The 15,460-nt window shown below is 47.2% G+C and overlaps 1 protein-coding gene across 5 annotated transcripts in view; it reads right to left on the reverse strand.

Annotated features, from left to right (window-relative positions):
- The window catches only part of robo1 (roundabout, axon guidance receptor, homolog 1 (Drosophila)), a 1,098,986-nt gene that overhangs the window by 125,131 nt on the left and 958,395 nt on the right, over positions 1-15,460 (reverse strand). For all 5 annotated transcript variants that reach the window (XM_086007312.1, XM_086007317.1, XM_086007315.1 and 2 more), the window contains 2 exons: positions 12,922-13,060; positions 12,172-12,299 (listed from right to left, as the gene is read on the reverse strand). In XM_086007312.1, the coding sequence (XP_085863438.1) occupies positions 12,172-12,299; positions 12,922-13,060 (267 nt within the window). The remainder of the gene's footprint in view (positions 1-12,171; positions 12,300-12,921; positions 13,061-15,460) is intronic.

Here is a 15,460-nt window from a genome sequence, read left to right on the forward strand (position 1 = left end):
AGGGGTGGCTGTTTTGGTGAGTCCGTCCATAGAAGAGAACGTTGCCTTGGTGGACAAGGACACTGAGGGGAGGTTTTTACAGCTAAGGGTAAAAATGGAGGGATTTAATTGTGATCTCTTTAATATCTATGCACCGAACGACCATTGCAAGCGTCGCGAGTTTTTTCGGGGGTTATTCACTGAAGTGGCAGAGGTGGAAAATCCTTGTATAGTGGGGGATTTTAATGTATTTTTATCTTGGATGGACATTTCAGCCCAGATGACCTTTAAAGATGATAACTCCAGAGGGATGATTGTAAAAATGATGGCAAATTTAAATTTGAGAGACTTATGGAGGGACCGGAACCCCATAAAAAGGGAGTTCTCCAGAGCAGGTTGGGTGGGTGATGTTTTAAAACAGAGCCGAATAGATTTTGTGTTAATGCGGGAAGGGTTAAGTTCGGAGGTAATGGAGATTTATTATAAAAAAGTATTTTTTAGTGATCACTCGGCTTTGGTTCTTAGAATTAGGAACAGCAGAGTTAAGATCGGTTCAGGGGTGTGGATTTTAAACAATCAATACTTGAAAGAAATTGCTTATAAAGAAGGGATTATAAATATAATAAACAATGCTCGGAAGGAACTTTTGTTCTTGAAAGAAAGAAGAGTTTGGCAGGACAATTTCAAATATGAGGTAAAAGTTTTTTCGGTACGTTACGGGAAAAAGAGGGCAGCAGCTAACTGGCATCGAGAAGAGAATATAAACAAAAGGTATACGGATGTCTGTAAAGCAGTTGACGGAGGGGATAAGGGAGCTGAGACTAAGTTCCGGGTGCTAAAGGAAGAGTGGGAATTATTGCAAGCTGAAAAATGCAAGGGGGCCATTCTCCGTGCAAAGGCTAGAGATGCATTGGAGGGCAAAAGATGCACTAGATATTTTCTAGAGCAAGAAAAGCTGCGACAGAGATTATCGTTAATTGAGGAGTTGAAGGTTGGGGAGAAGATCATTCATGAAAGTGAAGAGATTTTAGAGGCGGCTAGCAGCTTTTATCAAGAGCTATATACAAAAGAAGACATTTCCAATTTGGAGATGGAGAAGGTTTCTGCTTTTATTGAAGAGGGTTTAAAGGAGGATGAGAGAAGCATGTGTGATAAAGAAGTAGGATTAGCGGAAATAAAAATAACAATAAGTGGAATGAAGGGGGGAAAAGCCCAGGGTCCGATGGACTAAGTGCAGAATTTTATAAGGAATTTTTTGAGATTTTAAGTCCATTGCTCTTAGAAGTTTTTAAGGAAATTAAAATTGAGGGCAGCCTGGCCCCATCTATGAGGAGAGTGTAATGAAATCTGTTTGTCTTGATCCTGTATTTCCTGTATTCGTTTTGCACTCATGTATATTACCCTCCCCCACACTGTGTATAGTTTCACTTCCTCTTTCCTGACTAACCTGGAAGGTTCCAGGTCTTGGCTCTTGGCTCCGCCCCTGACTTCTCTTACATAACGATCCCAGGATCTGTATGACTCATTCCTGTGAACCAGTCGGCGTGTTGAGATGTTAGCTCTGATCTTAGTGATTAAAAGCCAACTTGTTTAAGTCTATAACTTCTAGTTTTGTGGTTATTGAAGGCACATCAGAGAGGTATCATAAGCTTTAGCTTATATAAAAATAAAGGGGATAGGCAGGATCTGAAGAATTGGAGGCCCATCACACTATCAAATGTGGATTATAAGATCTTGGCGAGGGTTATGGCAAATCGTTTGAAGGAGGTGTTACCGGAGATAGTTTGGCCCTCTCAGTCCTATGGAGTCATAGGCCGGGACATCGCAGGCTCTGTGGTCTCAATCCGAGATGCGATAGAGCTCATGGAAGAGAGTGGGAGGGAGGCTTATGTATTAAAGATAGATCAAGAGAAAGCCTTTGATTGGGTCTCTCATGAGTTTTTATTGAAGGTTTTGGAAGCATTTGGTTTCTAGGAAAATTTAATTCAGTGGATAAGGATTTTTTATTCAAACTTATTTAGCTGTGTTAAATGTAATGGTTTTTTATCCAAGTATTTTCTGATACAGAGATCAGTGAGACAGGGTTGTCCCCTGTCCCCATTGCTGTACACATTGGTAGCAGAACCATTAGGTTACATGATGCGAAAGAAACAAGGTGTAGTTGGGATTGTGGTACCCAGTTCTGGGCTGGTGTCGGTGATATACCAATATGCAGATGACACAACCTTAACATTGAGAAATGGGGAGTCAGTGAGGAAAGCTATGGATGTAGTGGAGGAATATTGTAGAGCTTCAGGTGCCAGAGTGAATTAAAGTAAGTCCCAATGCCTGGTTGCAGGGAGGGGTAGGGGGGAATGGTTGGGGGTATGTCCCTTTAAGGTGGTGGAGGTTTTGGAAGTTCTGGGGGTGCATATGGGGTGCAAGAAAGACAGGGAAGAAGTGGATCGATTAAATTGGGAACCGAAGGTTATGAAAATTAAAAAGATTTTGGGAAGATGGGAAAGAAGGTGGTTGAAAGTGCAAGGAAGAGCGACAGTGGTGTCTGCTCTCCTGCTATCTAAGCTATGGTACTTATTGACAGTGGAGGATATTCCTGAGTGGGTGGAAAAGTCCATCCGAGAGGCTTGTGTGAGGTTTATATGGGGAGGGAAACCAGCCTTGGTGGCTTACAATACCATCATTGGACGGAGAAATCAGGGAGGACTCAATTTCCCAGATATTGATTTGAAGAAAAAATCCTTTAGAATCAAATGGGTGAAGAGATTTCTTCAGAAGTCAAATACAAGTTTTTGGAAAAGTTCTTCTGAGCATTTTTTAAAACGAAGTGGGATAGGAGGGCAGGGGATATTGTATATGGAATACAATAATATGTTTTTGAAATCGACTAAACTTCTCCCTAGATTTTATAAGGGGGTTGTAGAGACTTAGGCTCAATTTTTAAAACGTGTGCAGTTTATGCCCAAGGGGGCTGAGGAATTTTTAGAACAGCCCTTATTTTTGAATAGGTGGGTCAACATCGAAAGAGAGGTTTTATTTAATCAAGCTTTTGTAAAAGCTGGGATTATATCGGTGAAAGATGTATTATACGAGGTGATTCCAGGTTGGTTGCCGGAAGCGATAGTGAGGGACATGGTGTGGGAGGAGGATCAGGAAGTAGAAGGAAAAGCAATAGGAATCATGTATAAGAAGATTGTGAGGGCAATGCCACAGGATTGGATGGAAGAAATAAATGCGGAAATCTCCAAAGGAAGTAAAATGCGTCCTGCTTTTCCAAGCTTTGTACTGGAGAAAGGGGGAGAGTTGGTCCAATTTGACAACTGTAATACTCGAGATTTCTATGAGGTATTCAGAGAATGGAGATTCAAGACACCTGCTGGTCAGGAGTTTTGGCAGAGTATATACCCACAGCTGGACTTCAACAGGATTTGGAAGGGAGTGTGGGCGAATTTTAAATGCCCAGAATGGATTGAACTGGATTTCAAATTGGCTCATAACCGGATTTTTACCATGATGGTCTTGTGCAAGATTGGACGAGTGGAGGCGGCAACTTGCCCAATGTGTGGGACACAGGATGAGACTCTGTCCCATTTACTGGTGTTATGTCCGCAGTTAAGTGACTTTAAGTACTATGTTCGACAGTTGTGTGAAGCTTTTTTGCTGGGTGGGGACCAAAGAGCGAGAATGGGAATCCCGTGGGACTCAATTTTGAGATGGGGATTGCAGGAGAGTCTGCCAGAGTCTAGCGGAGCGGCAATTAATTTAATGTTCAGTTTGGCTAGATTCGTGATTGTGCAAAGAAGGAATGCTCTGTTTTTTAAGGGGAGGAGAATCAATCTAAAAGAGTATTTTAAATATAAGCTAAAAGACCATTATAAGGCTCTGTGGATGTTTTATTCAGAAAGGAATTTAAGGACAGTATTTTACAACCAATTTTTAACGTACAATCGATTAATATATGTTACAGGAGACAAATTAAACTTCAAGTTTTGATGTTAAAATGTGGTGGCGGAATGGCTGTGCAGAGCGGTGGAATTGATTTGTATCATACAATGTACTGATCACGATGTTGTAAATGTTTTTAATGTTCAATAAAGTATAATAAAAAGTAAAAAAAAGTGGGTAGCACTCTCTCTTTTACCTCAGCTAGTTGACAAAGGTTGTAGGTTCAATTCCCACTCCAAAGACTTGAGTACAAAAATCCACACTGGCGCTCCACTACAGTACGGAGGGAGTGCTGCACTGTCAGAGGTGCAGTCCTTTGGATGAAATGTTAAACAGAGTTCTTGTCTGCCCGCTTAGATGATGTAAAAGATCCCATGGCCTCTATGTTGAAGAAGAGCAGGGGGGGGGAGTTCTCCCCGGTGTCCTGGGGCCAATATTTATTCCTCAACCAACATTGCTAAAAACAGCTGATTTACCTGGTCATTTATCACATTGCTGTCTGTGGGAGCTTGCTGTGCGCAAACTGGCTGCCGTGTTTCCTACATTACAACAGTGACCACACTTCAAAAGTACCTCGTTGGCTGTGAAGCTCTTTGGGACATCATACGGTCATGAAAGGCGCTGGAGAGATGCAAGACTTTCTTTTTTCCTTTAGGGACCAAAGTCACTTATCAAACTATCCCACTCGAGAAGCATTCAAATTCCTTCTCCATAGCATGAACAATGACCAACCTCATGCCCACTCAAAACTAGAAAGTCTCGCATTAAAATCCTTCAATTACCTCATTCCTTTTTTTGAAACCTGTGGAGAAATTTGTATATTTTTTTTAAAGTGACGTAAGACATACTTTTACCTTATCTCCTGGTTCAACATTACCCATACTCCCTTCTCAGTTTTTTTTTAATAAAACACTTCCTGTTGCCTCCTGCTGTTGCCAGGGACAACAGAACCATGGTAAGCGGGTCGGTTGGTTGATGGAGGATGGAGGGTTTGGATGAGTGAGAGACTGTGACTGTGAATCCCCTGGCGGCATGAAGCGCAGAGAATGACGGATGAGATTTCAACTTACCAACTGACCCAACTAGAACAAAACAAAAACAGGTAAACAAAAATAACTAAAACAATAGGATGATTCACAACTGTAGCAACACGATGCGAAAAGGCAGAGCGGTGCCACTTCCTGCAACCTTTATACGTGACGCATATTTTGTGATTGAGTAGATCGGGCCTATACTCCCTGGAGTTTAGAAGAATGAGAAGTGATCTCATTGAGACATAAGATTCTGAGGGGGATTGACAGGGTAGATGCTGAGAGGTTGTTTCCCCTGGCTGGAGTGTCTAGAACTAGGGGGGCATAGTCTCAGGATAAGGGGTCAGCCATTTAAGACTGAGATGAGGAGGAATTTCTTCATTCAGAGGGTGGTGAATCTTTGGAATTCTCTGCCCCAGAGGGCTGTGAATGTTCAGTCGTTGAGTATATTCAAGGCTGAGATCGATAGATTTTTGGACTCTAGAGTAATCAAGGGATATGGGGATCGGGCGGGAAAGTGGAGTTGAGGTAGAAGACCAGCCATGATCTTATTGAATGGCGGAGCAGGCTCGAGGGGCCGAATGGCCAACTCCTGCTCCTAATTCTTATGTTCTTATGTTTTTCGTTCTGACTGGCAAGGTCGGCATTAATCGGCCATCCCCTAGCTGCTCTTGAGAAGGTGGTGATGGGCCTTCTTCTTGAACCAGTAGTGATTTGATACTGAGTGGCTCGCTGGGCCACTTCAGATAATAGTTAAGAATCAATCACGTTGGTGTGGGACTGGAGTCACGTGTAGGCCCAGACCGGGTAAGGACAGCAGGTTTCCTTCCCTAAAGCGACATTAGTGAACCAGATGGAGTTTTTCGACAATCCGACAGCTTCACGGTCACTTTTACTGATTTAAATATTCAAAATTCTCAAGTGTGGGATGTGAACTCATGGTTCCCTGGATTATTAGTCCAGTAACATAACCACTACAACATTGTACCTCGAGCAGTCTGTCAATGCAGTCAATTCACATCTAGCAGCTTAGGTGCAGTCTCAACAGAGTTATCTGGAGCACTGCGTTCAGTTCTGGGCCCCGCCCCTCAGGAAGGGTATATCGGCCTCAGAGGGGGAGCAGCGCAGATTCACCAGAATGATCCCAGGGTTAAATTACGAGGCCAGGTTGCACAGACTGGGCTTGTATTCCCTCGAGTTTAGAAGATTAAGGGGTGATCTAATCGAGGTGTTTAAGATGATTAAAGGAGTTGATCGGGTGGATAGAGAGAAACTATTTCCTCTGGTGGGGGGAGTCCAGAACAAGGGGGCACAACCTTAAAATTAGAGCCAGGCCGTTCAGGGGTGATGTCAGGAAGCACTTCTTCACACAAAGGGTGGTGGAAATCTGGAACTCTCGCCCCCAATAAGCTGTTGAGGCTGGGGGTCAATTGGAAATTTCAAAACTGAGATTGATGGATTTTTGTTAGGCAAAGGGTATTAAGGGATACGGAACCAAGGCGGGTGGATGGAGTTAAGATACAGATCAGCCCTGATCTAATTGAATGGTGGAACAGGCTCGAGAGGCTGAATGGCCTCCTTCTGCTCCTGTGTCCCTCTGCACTCAAATATCCTGCTAAGACTCAACCTCCAGGCTCAGATAGGACGGACAACCAATGGTAGATGACCTATTCCCAATCTATAATGGTGGCATTGTGGTAATGTCACTGGGCTAGTAATCTCAGAGACCTGGACTAATGATCCTGAGACATAAATTCAAATCCCATCACAGCAGCTGGGGAATTTAAATTCAGTTAATTAAATAAATTGGGAATAAAAAGCTAGCATTAGTAATGGTGACCATAAAACTGCTGGATAGTCATAAAAACCCATCTGGTTCACTAATGTCCTTTAGGGAAGGAAATCTGCTGTCCTTACCCGGTCTGGCCTATATGTGACTCCAGACCCACAGCAATGTGGTTGACTCTTAACTGCCCTCTGAAATGGCCCAGCGAGTCACTCGGCTGTACAGGGATGGGGATTAAATGCTGGATCAGCCAGTGATGCCCACATCCTGTGAATTAATAAAATTAATTTTTTTTTTTAAACCCCAGCACCTTCGCGGAAGGGGAAGAGATGGGGCAACGATATAAAATGCAACTGGAACCTGTAATCACTCCCGAAAAGGTTTGCTGATTGATTTTGGCAGCAAGCGTTCCTTTTCCAATTCGAATGCCTGGCTAGCTTGCACTCCCTCCAAGTCAGATTCCCGGCTAGCTTGCACTCCCTCCAAGTCAGATTCCCGGCGAGCTTGCACTCCCTCCGAGTCAGATTCCGTTTAGGGTTGGCCCATTATTTTGCTGAGCTTGGTCGAGTTTTTGTGTTGTGTCGATGCACAAAGTTGGAACACGAGTTGAGCAGTGTAAGGTGGCACTGGTCTGAGTTGCCCGGTGCTCACCAGCCTCAGACTGTCAGGGGTTTGGAGACCCTTGCGGTTTCACGGGCTGGAGTTCCGGCACGTATAATTAGGCGAGCGGGAAGTGGCACGGACACATCAAACAAAAAAATCAAAAGGGTAACTTTAATGGTTATGAGACAGAGGTGCCCTTTCTTTCGCTGGCCACGCACTGCTTGTAGCACTTAGAATAACGAGCCCTCAATCCTTTTTGATCGATGTCTGTTCAGGCTAGCCCTGGCATGCCCTGCAAAGCTACAGTTGACACAAGCATCTCTCTGAGGTTGCAGCAATCTGATAAGCGCGCTGCTCGTTTCTGTAACATGGTTTTTGAGGCTTGCAATCTCATTGTCGCTGAAGAATAGGCATAAATTGGCTGCATCCATCATGGCGAATGATTGCAGCTTGATGAGTTTAGAAGTCTGTGTCTTTCCGCGTGTTGTTTGTACCTGTGTGCTGTGTCTGTGTCTTTATGTATTTATCTGTTTTGTGTTTGTGCATCTTTGTGTGTGTAAACTGTGTGTGTGTTGTTTGTGCATCTTTGTGAGTGTGTGACTTTGTGTATATGTGTGTATTCTGCAATTGCACGTATGTGTGTTTTGCATTAGTATGTTTTGTGTTTGCGTGTTTTGTATTTGTGTGTGTGTGTTTTGCATTGCACATGTGTGTTTTGTGTGTGTGTGTTTTGTGTTTGCGTGTGTATTTTGCGCTTGCGTGTGTGTGTTTTGCGATTGCAGGTGTGTGTTTTGCATTTGCCTGTGAAGTTTGAAATCCAGTGCGATGATATCAGAGATGACCCATGGATAAAATGTGTTGCAATGCTTTAAAGCAGGAGCCAGGCTGACCCCTAGTGGCTCCGTTTGTATTCACCGTGAGGTATGGAACGGAGCCATACAAACCGGGAAGGTTCCAGTTTGGATGCCAGGCTGATCTCAGCCCTTGCAGCGTGAGCTCCAGGGGTTTTTCCCCTCCCTAACCCAGGAACGTCGTGGGGCCAAGTGCAGTCCTCCCAGCAGCCACCCTGAGCGAGCTCAGGAACTTTCAGTAACTGAGCCTTTAGTCTCTGGGACAAGGGAGGAGCTCGAGGGTAACTGTTCAAAGAATGAGTGGCGGGGAAAGAAAAGGCACCTCATTGCATTGAGAAGCAAACGCCGAGATCAACATCATTGTGAAACATAGTGAGGAACAACACAATCCAGAGTTACAGTTGGTGCAGAGTTCATAGTGCAAATTGAGAGTGACTCTGGCTGTGATCTAAAGAGGAAGAGGGGTTAAAATGGGAGTAATAGCCAGCATTAGAGACTGCTCTCAGAACATAACATTTTGGGACATGGTATATGAGCAATTTGAGACATGGCCAATGTTCCTTTAAATTTTTTTTAATGTGCGTGGCCCATTAAAATTTCAGCCCATGCGCGTTTTTTCCCCACTGGGAAACCAGCAAGCAACCTCTGTGGGACCTCCAGAGCGATGCGCGGCTGCTTAACGGGAAATTTGGACGTGACACGTGGTAATTGTGTAGCGTGCTTGGTTGTAATTTGGAAGGAACAGGTGACTTTGGACCTAGGCTTCCCAAAGCTCTCCACCCCTACGCTTCCCAAAGCTCTCCACCCCTACGCTTCCCAAAGCTCTCCACCCCTAGGCTTCCCAAAGCTCTCCACCACTGGGGGTTTTCCTCGCCTCGGGTCTGGGTCTGTTGTAAACTCATTGATGGAGATTGATGGCTGTGATTGGTCAACAACTCCATTATCGTTGTATCATGCGACTGCCAGGTTGGTAGAAGGCGAACTGGATGGACCTGGGTCTTTTTCCCTCTAGCGATGTCGCCGCCCCCCCTCCCCACGTTGAACATTTAAAACTGAACTGATGGATGCCACCGTCTCCCACCCTTCTTTAACTTCGACAAACCCGGCTGATACAAAACGAGTCACCAAACTCTTGCTTCTTTACCAGTGAGAGGCACCCGGACCTGTAGGTGAGTTTAAAAATGAATTCAAGTTCTCAAACTGCCAATCACACTCTCCGGATTATGAGTGCAGGCATCTGGATGACTAGTCCAGTAACATAATCGCGGCACCAGCGTTCCCAGTACTTGTGGAGAATCTGTGACCTCTAAGTCAAGGCCCATTTGTTCTCAGTGAGGCAACGTACAGGCCACGATACCGTGAACCTAACACCACAGAAGGTGCGGTGAAGGTAAACGGCACATATTTTCAAGTCAGCTCCCAGGAATGGAATGAATTGTTTATGTATTTGGGCCTCAATCCTATCGGGTTTGATCTAAAGCCTTGTGTATTCTCAAGGGTCAAAGTTATCAGTCAGTCAAACTTTGTTATGTCTCATTTCCTTTGAGAGGAATAGAGGAAACTATAAATAAACATACAAATAAATCTCTGGAACAGCAAGGGGGAAAAAACATTTTTACATAACATTAAGGCTCTGCTCTGACTGAGGGCTTGTAGGCCCTGAAGCCTAACCTAGAAAACCAAATGACCCGTGCTCAGTGCTGGGGATGCAGACTGGGACCGAGGTTAGCAACAATTACAGCTGCCTGGGCCCTAAGCTCTGAAATTCCCTCCCTAAATCTCTCTGCCTCTCCCCTCTTTTAAAACGCTTTTAAAACCTACCTCTTTGATATCCTGATATCTCCTTACGTTGCTATGTGACAAATTTTGTTTGATAATCGCTCCTGTGAAGCGCCTTGGGATGTTAAAGGCGCTATAGAAATGCAAGTTGTTGTTGTTTTGGGGTGTGGGTAAGACCAGCATTCATCACCCATCCCTAGTTGGCCTGAGAAGGTGGTGGTGGGCCTTCTCCGTGAATTGGCAATTGGGGATTGGCACATTTCAGGGGTGGTTTTACAGTGCTGCACTCACAGTGGGGAGCACCAATCAGTGGGAGCGTCCGTCTAACGAGGCTCCACTCTAACAATCACTTCTCAAAACGTGGCACCGAGGGCCGGGGCTCGATGTCCGTGGACTATTCCACACATGCCCACGCACACACCCCTACGCACACACACACACGTGCACCCACAAACACATACAGGTAGATACACCCACGCATACACAAACAATCGGGTAGACACGCACATAGATGAGCTCAAACACGCAAACATACGTGCACACAAACACACGCACACAAATGCACACGTACATGTACACATGCAGGCAGACGCGCGCATGTGCACACAAACAGACAGAAAGAGACCAGAAAGTCGAGAGTCCTGCATGGCAATTGAGTGAGATCACACCTACAATCAGAGCTGATTACCATGTGCGATAAGTAGGACCTGATTACAGGACAGCAGGAGCAGCAGGATGTAGCCAGACCCAGCCTGCCACTGATAAGAATCTCCAGTCCCTATCAGCACTTACAACAGGGATCAAGGTTAAAACAGGTTAGATACTAGCCCTGCCCCCACACCCCTTCTCTCTCTCTCTCTGTCTCCCTCGTGCTCTCTGTGTCTCTCTCCTACCCTCTCTCTCTTTCTCTCTCTCTGACTTTCTGTCTCTCCCTCTCTCTCCCTGCCTCCTCTCTCCCTCGCTCCTTTTCACCCTCTGTCTCTCCCATCGCCCTAACTCGCCCTATGTCTGTCTCTCTCTCTCTCTCAGTCTCTCCCATCACCCTCTCAACAACAACAACAACTTGTATTTATATAGCACCTTTAATGTAGTAAAACATCCCAAGACGCTGCACAGGAATATTATAAGACTAAAAAATTTTTTTACACAGAGCCACATAAAGAGAAATTAGGGCAGTCGACAAAAAGCTTGGTCAAAGAGGTAGGTTTTAAGGAGCATCTTAAAGTGTCTCCCCCTGTCTGTCTCCCTCCATCTTTCTCTCTCCCTCCCTCCCTCCTTCTCACCTCTTCCTCCCTCCCTCTCTCTCTCTCGCTCCCTCCCTCTCTCCCTCCCTCCCTCTCCCTTCCTCTCTCTCCCTCTTCCTCCCTCCCTCTCCCTCCCTCTCTCTCCCTCTCTCTCTCGCTCCCTCCATCTCTCCCTCCCTCCCTCTCCCTCCCTCTCTCTCCCTCTCTCTCTCGCTCCCTCCATCTCTCCCTCCCTCCCTCTCCCTCCCTCTCTCTCCCTCTTCCTCCCTCCCTCCATCCCTCCCTCTCTCTCTTCCTCCCTCCCTCCCCCTCTCTCCCTCCCTCTCTCTCCCTCTCTCTCTCACTCCCTCCCTCCCTCCCCCTCTCTCCCTCCCTCCCTCTCTCTTCCTCCCTCCCTCCCCCTCTCTCCCCCTCCCTCCCTCTCTCTTCCTCCCTCCCTCCCCCTCTCTCCCTCCCCCTCTCTCCCTCCCTCTCTCTCCCTCTCTCTCTCCCTCCCTCCTTCTCTCCCTCCCTCTCTCTCTACCTCCCTCTCTCTCTCCCTCCCTCTCTCTCTCCCTCTTTCTCTCGCTCCCTCCCTCTCTCTCTCGCTCCCTCCCCCTCTCTCCCTCTCTCTCTCCCTCTCTCTCTCGATCCCTCCCTCTCTCTCCCTCTCTCGCTCCCTCCCTCTCTCTCTCGCTCCCTCCCTCTCTCTCCCTCTCTCTCTCCCTCCCTCTCTCTCTCGCTCCCTCCCTCTCCCTCTCTCGCTCCCTCCCTCTCTCTCTCGCTCCCTCCCTCTCTCTCCCTCTCTCTCTCCCTCTCTCTCTCCCTCTCTCTCTCCCTCCCTCTCTCTCCCTCTCTCTCTCCCTCTTGCTCCCTCTCTCCCTCCCTCCCCCTCTCTCTCTCTCCCTCCCCCTCTCTCTCTCTCCCTCCCTCTCGCTCTCTCGGTGTGATTGGGTAAGGGGTTGTGCGGCACTCACCGTGCACCGTCAGCGTGACTGACACCTCGGTTTTCCCCACCATGTTCTCGGCCACGCAGCTGTAGGTTCCCACATCGGCCGCTGTGACGTGTCGAATGACCAGGGTGTTGCCCCCCTGGATCTCGGACCTGCGGAAGAGATTGACACAGATTACAGGCTGGCCCCAGTCAACGTCCAGACAGGCACAGAGACAATGCATCGGTTCAGGGTGTCAGCCGTGGCTCAGCGGGTAGCACTCTGACCTCTGAGTCAGAGAGGTCGTGGGTTCAGAGTTCAACCCCAGGGACTTGAGCACAAAAATCCAGGCTGACACTCCAGTGCAGTGCTGAGGGAGTGCTGCATTGTCGGAGGTGCTGTCTTTCGGATGAGACGTTAAACCGAGGCCCCGTCTGCCCTCTCAGGTGGACGTAAAAGATCCCACGGCCACTATTTCGAAGAAGAGCAGAGGAGTTCTCCCCGGTGTCCTGGGCCAATATTTATCCCTCAATCAACATCACAAAAAACAGATTATCTGGTCATTATCACGTTGCTGTTTCTGGGATCCTGCTGTGTGCAATTTGGCTGCCGTGTTTCCTACATTACAACAGTGACTACACTTCAAAAAGTACTTCATTGGCTGTGAAGCACTTTGGGACGTCCTGAGGTGATGAAAGACACTATAGAAATGCAAGTCTTTCTTTGTCCTCCGACTGTCTTTGTTCACAGCAGTGAGAGTTGCGATCGGTGCGCTTGCGAGCAGAGCTTCCATACCTGATCTTCGGCAGCAGGCCATCCTCCTTCCTCCAGTGCACATTAGGGGTTGGGTCCCCTCGAGCCTCGCACTTAAACTCCACCGTCTGATCAACCAGCAAGACCTGGCTACTTGGCTTCTTCACAAAGGAGGGCCGCTCTGGGGAGACAGAAGAAAGGCCATTGGAGCATAAAAACACTCACCAGGTCAGGCAGTGTCTGTGGAGGGAGAACACAAGAGTTAGGAGCAGGAGTCGGCCATACGGCCCTCGAGCCTGCTCCGCCATTCAATAAGATCATGGCTGATCTTCGACCTCAACTCCACTTTCCCGCCCGATCTCCATATCCCTTGATTCCCCTAGAGTCCAAAAATCTATCGACCTCAGCCTTAAATATACTCAACGACTGAGCCTCCACAGCCCTCTGGGGCAGAGAATTCCAAAGATTCACCACCCCCTGAGTGAAGAAATTCCTCCTCATCTCAGTCTTAAATGGCCGACCCCTTATCCTGAGACTGTGACCCCTAGTTCTAGACTCTCCAGCCAGGGGAAACAACCTCTCAGCATCTACCCTGTCAATCCCCCTCAGAATCTTGTATGTTTCAATGAGATCACCTCTCATTCTTCTAAACTCCAGAGAGTATCGGCCCATTCTACACAATCTCTCATCATAGGACAGCCCTCTCACCCCAGGAGGAAGATGGGGTTAATGTTTCAGGTCGATGAACTTATGTCAGTACTGGGACAGAGGATTGTCAATTTGTAGGTGATGATCAAAATATGGCGGAGGATTAACAGCGCAGAAACAGGCCATTCGGCCCAACTGGTCCATGACAGTGTTCATGCTCCACATGAGCCTCCTCCCACCCCTCTTCATCTCACCCCATCAACATATCCTTCTATTCCTTTCTCCCTCATGTGTTTATCTAGCTTCCCCTTAAATGCATCTATACTATTCGCCTCAACCACACCCTGTGGCAGCGAGTTCCACATTCTCACCACTCTCTGGGTAACGAGGTTTCTCCTGAATTCCCTATTGGATTTATTAGTGGCTGTCCTATATTGATGGCCCCTAGTTCTGGTCTCCACCACATGTGGAAACATCCACGCCATGTCGACTCTACTGAACCCCTTAATAATCTTGAAGGTCTCTATCAGGTCACCCCCCAGCTCCAGCACAGAGCGTTCTGCACAGAGCGGGATTAAAACGGAGTATACTTAAAAAGAGTGTTTTATTTGGGAATTTGGAAAGAGTGGGAATTCGGAGAAGAGTGGGAAGGAGTTGTTGCTTTTTGCCGACACTACTTGTAGTGCTTTGTGTTACAGGTAGATATTTAATTTCAGTATCCTTAACTTAATCTAGATCAAGTAAGTAGTCAAGAAACTACACGGTAAACTAAGTTACCTAATTACAAATTTAATTTAATTTAATTAAATGAAACAAGGTCATATAGGGATGGCAGTGCAGGTGGTGCCGCAACTGCAGCATGTGGGAGTTTGTGGAGAGTATTGTGATCCCGGACAACCACGTTTGCAGTAAGTGCCTGCATCTTGAGGAACTTCAGCTCAGAGTTGTTGAGCTGGAGTCTGAGGTGCAGACATTGCGGGGCATCAGGGATGGGGAGAGTTACCTGGACACTCTGATCCAGGAGGCAGTCACACCCCTTAGGTTAGGTAGTGGTACAGGTCTGGTTAGTGGTCAGGGACAGGAGGGTGCGACTGCAACTCAGGCAGGTAAGGGGACCCCAGGTGCAGTGCTGGAGGAGCCTCAGCCTTTGCCCTTGTCCAACAGGTATGAGGTTCTTGCTGCCTGTGTGGATGAGGGAAAAGCCTGCAGGATGAATGAGCAAGCTGACCATGGCACCATGGTGCAGGAGGCCATTCAAGTGCAGGGAGTGTAGTTGTGATAGGAGACAGTATAGTCAGGGGGATAGATACTGTTCTCTGCAGCCGCGACCGGGAGTTCCGATGGTTATGTTGCCTGCTCGGTGCCAGGGTTAAAGACATCTCCTCGCAGCTGGAGAAGAACTTGGAGTGGGAGGGGGAGGATCCAGCTGTTGTGGTCCACATAGGAACCAACGACATAGGTAGAACGAAGAATGAGGTTCTGCTGAGGGAGTTTGAGGAGCTAGGATCCAATTAAAAAGCAGAACCTCAAAGGTAATAATCTCTGGATTGTTACCTGAGCCACACGCAAATTGGCATAGGGACAAACAGATTAGAGGTTTAAATGCGTGGCTCAAAGAGCGGTGTGGGAGGAAGGGGTTTCAGTTCATGGGGCACTGGCACCAGTACTGGGGAAAGAGGGAGCTGTTCCGTTGGGACGGGCTCCACTTAAACCGAGCTGGGACCAGTGTCCTGGCGAATCGAATAACTAGGGCAGTAGACAGGGCTTTAAACTAATGAAGGCGGGGGGTGGGAGGATTCAGAAAAGAGTAAATTTAAAAGCAGCGAGAGAAATGTCAAGGCTCTCGAGCAGAGTAGAGTTTTGGCTAAAAATAAGCAGAGTGGGTCAGGAAGGGACAGAGAGAGTAACAAAGGTAATAGGGCATCAGTGACTA

The sequence above is a fragment of the Somniosus microcephalus genome, chromosome 14 (genome assembly GCF_052327205.1).
Source record: "Somniosus microcephalus isolate GS21.2 chromosome 14, FLI_Smic_1.0, whole genome shotgun sequence".
Taxonomy (NCBI): Eukaryota; Metazoa; Chordata; class Chondrichthyes; order Squaliformes; family Somniosidae; genus Somniosus; species Somniosus microcephalus.